At 40.9% G+C, this 9366-nt stretch overlaps 1 protein-coding gene across 1 annotated transcript; it reads right to left on the reverse strand.

The window, feature by feature from the left end:
• Positions 1 to 6409: 6409 nt before the first annotated feature.
• On the reverse strand, positions 6410 to 8929 carry LOC143558718 (uncharacterized). Its single transcript, XM_077047501.1, has 4 exons — positions 8689 to 8929; positions 7877 to 7955; positions 7660 to 7738; positions 6410 to 6485 (listed from the first exon to the last, which is right to left on the reverse strand). Exons 1-4 carry the CDS (start codon positions 8875 to 8877, stop codon positions 6410 to 6412), a joined length of 423 nt encoding a protein of 140 aa, XP_076903616.1. The 5' UTR covers positions 8878 to 8929.
• Between the last annotated feature and the right edge of the window lie 437 nt (positions 8930 to 9366).

Here is a 9366-nt window from a genome sequence, read left to right on the forward strand (position 1 = left end):
TCTGCAATAAAGTCGACCAAGACCTGGCCTTTTATGGCTGGTCTTGGCTTGTACTTTATCGCGTATTCTCCCAACTCAATTGCCCATTTGGCTAGGCGCCCTGACAACTCGGGTTTGCCAAGAATGTTTGCAAGTTTGAAGTTGGTGAGAATGGTGATTGGGTGGCCTTGGAAATATCGTCTTAGCCTGCGTGAAGCCTGTACAAGCACTAAGACTAATTTTTCCAGGGTGGAGTACCGGGTTTCCACGTCTGTTAAGACACGGCTTACATAGTAGATGGGCATCTGGATGCCCTTTCGTTCTACTAGTAGAACTGCCCCGGTTGCTCTGTCTGTGGAGGAGAGGTAGAGAATTAATTCCTCCCCCACTTCTGGTGCTGTGAGTGTTGGGAGTTCGACCAAGCGTGACCGAATCTTTTGAAAAGCTGCTTCCGCTTCTGGTGTCCAGCGGAAGTGCGTTTTCTTCAAACAATTTCTCAATGTTGACACGAATGGAAACGACCTATCCGCATGGTTTGCCAAAAAGCGGTTGAGTGCGACTAGTCGTCCACTCAGTGTCTGAGCCTGTTTGATGGTAGTAGGTGATTCCATTTTCATAATGGCTTCAACCTTGTCAGGGTTCGCTCTGAAGCCATCTTTGGTAACGATGACTCCTAAGAACTTCCCATCTTCCATCCCAAAGGAACACTTGCTCGGGTTGAGCTTCATGTTTATCTTTCTGAGCGTGTTGAAAGTTTCTTCGATGTCTTTTCAACATCGCATCTGGCTCGAGGCTTTTGATGACCAAGTCATCCATGTAAACTTCCAGGTTCCTCCCGATTTGGGTATGAAACTCTTTTTCCATCAGGCGTTGGTATGTGGATCCGGCGTTCTTTAGTCCGAATGGCATCATTTGGTAACAAAATGTGCCATCGGGCGTCCGAAATGCGGTTTTATCCTGATCGTCAACAGCCATGTGGATTTGATGGTCCTTTATACGCATCAAGGAAGCATTTAAGGCGAAACGGTGCTAATGAATCTACCTTAAGGTCAATTTCGGGTAACGGGTAACAATCCTTAGGGCATGCTTTGTTTAGGTCTTTGAAATCTATGCACATGCGCCATTGTTTGTTGGATTTTGGTACCATGACGGGATTTGCAACCCATGTTTGATATTTACTAACGCATACGATGCCTGCGTCAAGGATTTCCTTGACTTGGGTTCTACACGCGTTAGCCTGCTCAGCACCCATTACGCGACGCTTTTGTATGACCGGCGCAAACGCCGGGTCACACTTGAGCTTATGCTCAGCCTTACTTCGAGGTACACCCGTCATGTCAGCTGGTGTCCACGCAAAGATGTCGGCATTTTTTTGCAACAAGCGTTTGAGTAAGGTGCGTGCGGGATTAGTGATTTTTGGGCCAATGGTAACGGCCTGGTCAGGGTATTTGCCATTGAAGGCCCATTCTTCTAGCTCAGAGGTGGTTGGTTTAGCCATTTTTGGTTTGGGTTTAGATGAGACAGATGTGATGTATACCTGGGGAATGCCTGTGATCATAGCGACGCCCTCGGCTGTTGGCCATCCCATCATACCATGGACCGAAGACACCACGGCATTAAATCTTGCCATCCCATCTCTCCCGAAGAGAATGTCATATGTGTGGTGTGGCTTCCTCATTACAACGAAGTCCACGTCTTCTGTGCAAAAGTATTTCCCGTCCGTGAGAGTGACGGGGAAAGATAGGATTCCCAAGGGGGTGTTTGTGCTGCCGTCGAACCCTTCCATCGAGGCGTAAACTGTTTCTAGGCGTTCTTTGTATTCATCATCTAGCTTGTCGAAGAACTGCCTATACATGACCGTTGATGAAGCGCCATTATCAGCAAGGGTGCGGGAGGTGATGTAGTGCCCCAGCTGGCTTTTGATTACTATGGGGCCTTCTTTGTTGGGCCCCCTGGCACACGCGGGAAGCGCACTTCTGCTTCCTTCCACACACTTGGCTCTGTTGTTCGTCGTTTTCTATCTCTGATGTTGCCATGAACCATGTGAATGCTGATGTCAACTGGCTTCCGTCCATTGCCCTTGTACCGATTGTCTTTCCTCCCTCCGTTCTTGATTGACGCCACGAGGTGTGTGAGTTTCCCATCTTTGACGAATGTTTCGACGATATCCTTCAAAGATGTGCATTCCTCCGTAGTGTGGCCTTTTGTCCCGTGGAAGTCACAGGATTTGCTCTGATCAGCGTTATGACGCTGTCGGATTATTGGAGCCTTTGGCCATGGGAGTTTCTCGGTGGCAAATATCTCGGTAACGCTTTTGGTGAGTGGCGTCCATCTGGGATTCCGGTTTGACAACTGCATGTTGTCCCTTCCGCCTAAGAGAGGGCGAGAGCTGGATGAGGTGTCAAATTTTACCCTTGACTGCCAAATACCAATCTTCCTCCTTTTGTTTTATCGGGCGGTACGGACGTTATTTTCTCTTGTTCTTTGCGTGTAGAGGTTTGTGCTCTGGGGAAGATTTCTACCCAGTTGCTTCTCCGTTTCGGCAAAGCGTTTAGCTGCCGTCATGATGGCATCCCATGTGGATGGCATGCCGTCTTTACCTGTCAACGTGCGGATGAGCTCTGGGTACTCAGCGCCCTGGATGAAAGCGGCGCGAACAAGATCTTCGCTAATGGTGCCCAGACTTGGCTTCTTTGAGTTGAAGCGAGTGATGAAATCTAGCAAAGATTCGTCTTCCTCTCGGATGCAGTTGAGGATCGTCCATTGCTCTTCAGTATATTTTCTTTGTTGACTGAAGTGCTGGCTGAACTTGTGCTAGAAGTCTGCCCAATCGTAGATGTGGTGGACCGGTAGACGATCAAACCACGCTCTGGCTGCCCCGACGAGCGTCATTTGGAACATGTAACACCATGTGGGTTCCGTCCAATTACTGACGGTTGCCCCCGCTATAAATCTGTTCAAGTGGTCGTCCGGGTCAGATATGCCATCATAAGTGCCTATGTTGGACATCTGTTTGGCACTCTTTGGAGCGATTGCTTCCGCAATGTCCCTTGCAAATTTGGACGTTCCCGCATTCGCAACAGTTGGTCTGAAAGTTTTGGAGAAGTCACGTGGGTTTCCCCCCGTGTTCTTTGGTTTGAAGGTTTCCTCGAAATTTCTTCTCGAGTGGAAGTCTGCTTCTCTACGCTTCCCTTTCGCCTTATGACGAGGGTTTGCGTCACTGTCAGATTCTTCCCAATCTTCATCATCCACATACTCGCAATCATTGCTCATGTTGAGCTGTTGTCGAGTACTTCCGAATTCGTCATTGGCCTGTTGGAGTGAACGTAAACGTTCGTCCAAATCGGCTTGGAATTCTTTCTGACGTGCTTCCGCCCAAGCTTTAACTTGTTCTGGTGTTTGTCGGGGAAGTCTCGTCTGTTGTCTCCCCAACTGGGTATCAATGAGTCCCATGAGAGGATTGTTTACTGCACTTGCCCCGGCTTGGGTAACCGGGTTAGTGTTCGTAACATCGTGTATTCACCGGTGTTCCCCCCAGTAGCTGGGGTTGTGGTTACCGGAGTTTCTTGGTTACTCAGTGGTTTTGGCATCGGAGTAACCTTAACCATCTTTCCAGAAGTTTGAAAAAACTGAGAAAAAGAAAAGTTCTAGCTTAATGCACGAATGGCGCCAATGAAGAAACACTAAGTGACCCCGGCAGATTAAGGATAATCTTAGGGTTAAATAGATGTTTCCCACGAGGGTTAGGTCCGGCAAAGATTGTTATTCTTCTCAACCTGCAAAACAGACACCGTAAGCTCGTCACTGAGAAGGGGGGGTTCCTCCTTGTGACCACCCTCCGGCGTGAGAATCAGACTAGGTTGCTCTGAATATAAGTGTATATAGAGAGAAATAGCTAGAGAGAAGATGATGATACCGTTCCAAGGTGTTGGAGTATTTATAGCCGAATGTAGGTTTCCAAGCAGGTACGGCCAGCTGTATATAATATTCCTTTTCCACCAACTATGGGCTACGTTCGTGCCACGATGGGAGTTGGTGGGTAGGCAGCGGCTGATAGTGACATTTTGTACTGGAGCGTGCTCCTCCTCGTACTATTGTCGGTGAGCTTTCACCCTGTGATTGGTCCATGGGTTACTTTTGTCAGATCTTGTCTATTTGTCCATACCTTGGTAGGTATAGTACAAAAGATCTTCTAGAAGCGTACGGACTGGCTCTTTTGGGCGGGAATATTCCCGCCCTGCTCATTCCTTCTTCAGGTGACATTACTGAAGTATTAAGAGTTAGTGCCTTATGCGTGTAGCCTTACTGTTAGTGCGGGTAGCCTTCTTTCTTGGCTTGTACCCACAACTGCGGGGACAGGCAGGGTACTGTACCAAGGGAGGCTTTCCTGCGGGAACAGCTGGCTTACTGCGTGTAAGGTCTTCATCTCTCTGAGCATGGTGGGTCCTGCGAATCCAGTTGGTCTTTGCGCAGACGTACCTCTTTAAGGTGAGTCTTGCGGGTCCAACTGGGCTTTGCGGGGACCTACCTCTTCAGGTACATACCAAAATTTAACAAAGAAAATAGATGGATGTTAGTTAAATGAACGAAAAAGGAGACATTTTCCCTTGACATATAGTGAAAGTGTGTTTTAAAAGATCCGGTCCGTAATTTACTAATTTCTGAAGAGCAACAATTGTAATTTAGTCTTAATGTTAAAAAGAATGTTTACATCTTCCACTGTGTCTTGGATTTCCCTTATGTGTTTTCTTTCATTAATATTGCTAGATATATAATTGTTTAGTTGCTTATATTATACATGTACAGGTAACATTGTATTTATATTTCATTTGTATTTTCTTTCAGTTATTTCACAAACACATGTTGATAATAAGTATACAATGTTTGTGTTCAAATTTACCGTGAAAGTTATATATCTTTTGAAAATTCATGCAAGTATACACAGTGTATATTTTTTATATCGTTAATGTTGCGTATGTCCCCGCTTCTCCCGTATTGATTCTCCCTCTCGCATCGGTTGTGAAAGCGTGCTCAATACACTTTATATCGTTCATTTTTTTTGTACACGTATACATAGAGGTTACAAGATGGATGGGTTTGGTTGGTTGTTGACTCAGAAAGGATTTAGGCCAGGATAGATCATTTTTTTAAAGAAAAGTTAAGATATGGTTGGTTCGGTTAAGATGGATTAATTTAACTTTCTATTTTTTTTCTTTTTTGAATGGCGATTAACTATGTATTATAAAAATGTGTATTGGCACCTGGGGCGCGTTACGCACGCACATGCACTTTTTTTTTCTTTTTCGAATTGATTAACTATGTATTATAAAAATGTGTATTGGCACCTGGGGCGCGTTACGCACGCACATGCACTCAATCATGTGTGTCATGCATACGGGCGCTACGTTCGGAATTATTTTCGCCCATCCTAACCGATAAACGGTTATATCTTATTAACTCATCTTGATCTCCTTGAATTTTTTTTCTTTTGATCTATCTGATCCACCTCACTTTCAAAGTTACCCATACCAACCCAAATTAAACTCTGTGGACTTGTTTTGCCACACATAGTTCATGCTTGTACATTTTCTAAAGAGTTATAATTGCCATTTTAGTACATAAGTTTTGTCTCAATTACGCAACTTTAGTACCGATTATTGCAAATGTCTACTTCACTTCCCTAAAATTTGCAATTTCAATACTATTTTTTAATCTCGTTTATTTTACTCGTTAAGTGAGGAATCGTTTGATAATTTTGTTGTTCAGTTTTTTCCTTTTCTTTTAAATGTCCAAACTACCCATCACTTAGTAGGTAAAATAAAGGAAGAGGGGAGCCATTTAAAAAAAGGAAAAAATAAAGATAACGATGAAACTACCAAACTACCCCACTTAACGGGTAAAATAAACGGGGTTAAAAAATAATAAGTTTTAGAAGGTGAAGTATATAAATTCAAAATCGATACTAAAATTGTGTAATTAGACAAAATACATACATTAAAATGGCAATTAACTCTATGTAAAGAATAAACGCTCTCTCATAATTTATGCTTTTAAATGTGTTTAGACAAGGATCCACATGAACATCGTGTTGCATGTTACCAAATATTTCGTTTTTAACAAACTTAGCTAATACGATGCACAAAATAATTAAATTATGAAAAATAAATTAATCTTTTATATAATTATACTTTTTTTATTAATTATTTTGGAAACCAAAATTGAAGTTGGTGTGATCTAGTTGTGTGTGAAACAAAAAAGGTGCAACAAAATAATCCTCATAAAAAACCCGCCTTACATTTCACACAGACTTTGTAAATGGCACCAGAAAGTAGAAACATTAGATGCTCATAAAATTTGGCTCCATCTTCACCAAAACGACAGCATACATATGTTATGTTTGTGCAACGTGCTAACTTATGATAAATGATAATCATGGCCCTGTTACAACTTTTGCGGTTTCTTGATTCTGAAACATAGCGCTAAGCTGTTTTTCCATTTCTGTTAAACTGTTGACACAATGAATGGAAACTGTGAGCCATAACTACATTATTAAGGGTGTATGTATTGGGCGAGAAATTGAAGCGACAACACCTCCCCCCTCCCCCAGGCTACAAATGGGCGAAACACCACTGCACCCCTAATACAAAAACTCACAATTTGCTGACGGGGCGCCACATGACACAAAACGCCCCATTTTGTAGCCCCTCCACTACACATAGCCTAATAGTACAAGTGGCTAAACAAGCCAATTTCATGGGTTGGCGGGTCGAGCCCGACACGCACCCGAAAGTTTTACAATAACCTAAACATGACACATGTATTCGCAGGTCGACACAAATGATCCGCATGACTCTTTTTTTCATATTAATACCTAAGATTCTAAAACTACATGTTATTTGTATTGTCTTTTAAAAATTATGTTTTAAATACGCCAACTTGTTTTTGAACCTTCAAATTTTGGCAAAAAAGCCCAGATAGTTCAAATTATTACACAAAACACATTTTAAAAACAATAAAAAGGGTCAAACAGTGAACCAGTTGGTTTGACACAAACACAGCACATGTAGCTAAACGTATTTGCGGGCTCAAACACGAAACTGACAAACCCGTCTAGACTAAACCAAATCTGTGATTTTTTAATTAGGTTCGTGTCGTGTCAGAAATTATACCCCCACGTCTGACAATCCGACATGACTATTTTGCTCAAAACGAGGATTCTTGTAAAATACAGAAAAATGTGAATTACAAAAACCATCCCTGTATTTTGCAAAATATGCACACAAGGTACACATTTCTTAAAAATTCAATATAGTCCCTAGTTTTACAATTTTGTCAACACTCCCCCCCCCCCTCCTTTTCTTTTTCCCAATTAAGCTTTATTATGTTTTAAAGGCTTTCAGTTTGACTTTTAAAAGACATGTTTTCATCGTGATTTCAAATCCAATGTTCATAAATTACGGTAAGTTTTTGTATCTGTTTGGAAAACGGAATGATAAAATTGCCCAAAAAACATATGGAGAACTTAGTTAGAGAGCAAAGGTGTTACAGAACCATGAACATATTGACAAACCTTGAATTTCAAAAACAAAAATGAACATCTTGTGCAAATTTCACAAAACACGGGAACGGTTTATATAACTAAATCTTTGAAGAATTATAAAGATATAAAACAAAACTCACATCTGGTATTTTTGAAAAGCTTCATTTCGCTTCACCATGTATGTAGGACTGTCCTTTGGGAGTTTAGTCGCGCTACTACCTGCAAAAATAAAAAAATAAAGAATCAACTTTTTTATAATATCAATTTAAACAATTAAAAAAATGGACATAAACGGAAACCAATGAATTCATTAACGTAATAAAAGAAGAGTGATGCATGAAAAACCGTAAGTCATACTTGGTGGCTTAGCTAGTGATTTCTTTTCCTCGGTCTTGTGAGCTTTTGAAGACCTTTTCTTAACACGAGTATGCAATCCCTGCAAAATGAATAAGTAATAACATATTAAGTCGCCACTATCAAATTTAAATAAAGTTAGGTCGTAATAGGAAAGATAATGTAGGATCTTTGCCTAATTCTTCTTTAAAGCTTTTTGCAATAAATTAGATAGCAAACTGCATGACAATACTTGCCATGTCTTGCCAAAATATGCGATTTGTAACAACATACCGTTAGTCAGCAGTTAATGAAACAAACCGCATAGGTTGGTAAGAAATGGTAAGTCTGTTGCATTAAACAATTAAAAGAACGTGTATTGCATATAACAAAACTAAAAAGTGACGAGTACGTTGCACTTTATTGCAGATTTCCGCAAAATAAAATGTAACCATGCAACAAAAAAAGAAGCTATTTGAATCAAGTGACCACAAAATAAATATGATAGCAAAATGCGTGAAAAATCAATGTACCCTTTTTAACCATTTAATGGACATACCGTTTCTTATCAACATACGTAATTCGTAACAGCATACTGTTTTTAGCAGTTGATGAAACAAACAGCGTAATTTGGTAAGAAAAAGTAAGTAAATTCAATTAAATAACTAAACGAATGTGTGTTGTATATAACTTTAAAAACCAAAAACTGACTAGTATTCTAGTACATTGCATTTTCTTGCAGTTTTCCCAAAACTACTATGGAACCGCATCACAAGAAGAAAGCTTATTGAATCGAATGAACACAAAATAAAAGGAAGCTGTGATATGAATTTTACCTCTTTCTTGTCTCTTTTCTTGAGTATTTTCTTGTGGCACTTTCTAATGTAATGCACCAGATGATAACCGGGATATTTTCCCAACACATCTCTCATGATCTCTGCATTTGCAGTAAGCCAGTCTTGAACTTGTATTTTGCTAACTACCTCATCTGTGTTTAAACTCTCTAACCAATTGTATACTGGCATCCATTGCTCCGACCGTTGGAAACGAAAATAAAAGGGATCTTTTTCCTATTATATAAACATAATCAACAATTCAACACAATAACCATATTATGTACACAAATGTATCATTTAACATAAAAAAGCAAGCAAGCGTATAGGGTAAAAATGAAATAGAATGATGATGATGATGATGAAAAGGATTTGATGAGCTGGTAGACGTCGGATGGAGGCATGGATTTGATGTGATCAGGTAGTAATGATGATTGGAGCCACGTTTCGACGTCGGATGGGTTTAAAGGCTTGCCCGTCGGAAGAGTGGCTAGCCACGATCGAGCAACTGTTTCGAAATCGCCGGTGGGGTTTTGGTCGGGTAGGGTAGGGTTTCTTCCGCCATTGAAATTGTTACTTTGCACCCGCCGTCCTTATACTGAACTCATGATTATTATTAGATACTGTTTGTTGATAGAGATTATTATTATTGTAAATTACTTACTTGTCAGTGTTAACTCA

The sequence above is a fragment of the Bidens hawaiensis genome, unplaced genomic scaffold, assembly GCF_021521415.1.
Source record: "Bidens hawaiensis isolate Kalapana, Puna unplaced genomic scaffold, B.hawaiensis_p1.1 tig00019623_1, whole genome shotgun sequence".
NCBI lineage: Eukaryota > Viridiplantae > Streptophyta > Magnoliopsida > Asterales > Asteraceae > Bidens > Bidens hawaiensis.

Excerpts from the sequence above, each read along its gene's own strand:
- LOC143558718 (XM_077047501.1), bottom strand. The coding sequence starts at position 8,877 with ATGCCAGTATACAATTGGTTAGAGAGTTTAAACACAGATGAGGTAGTT. Across the intron at positions 7,739-7,876 it reads ATCACTAGCTAAGCCACCAA|GTAGTAGCGCGACTAAACTC; the intron begins GTATGACTTACG and ends TTATTTTTGCAG. Across the intron at positions 6,486-7,659 it reads GCTTTTCAAAAATACCAGAT|TTTAACAGAAATGGAAAAAC; the intron begins GTGAGTTTTGTT and ends TTGTGTCAACAG.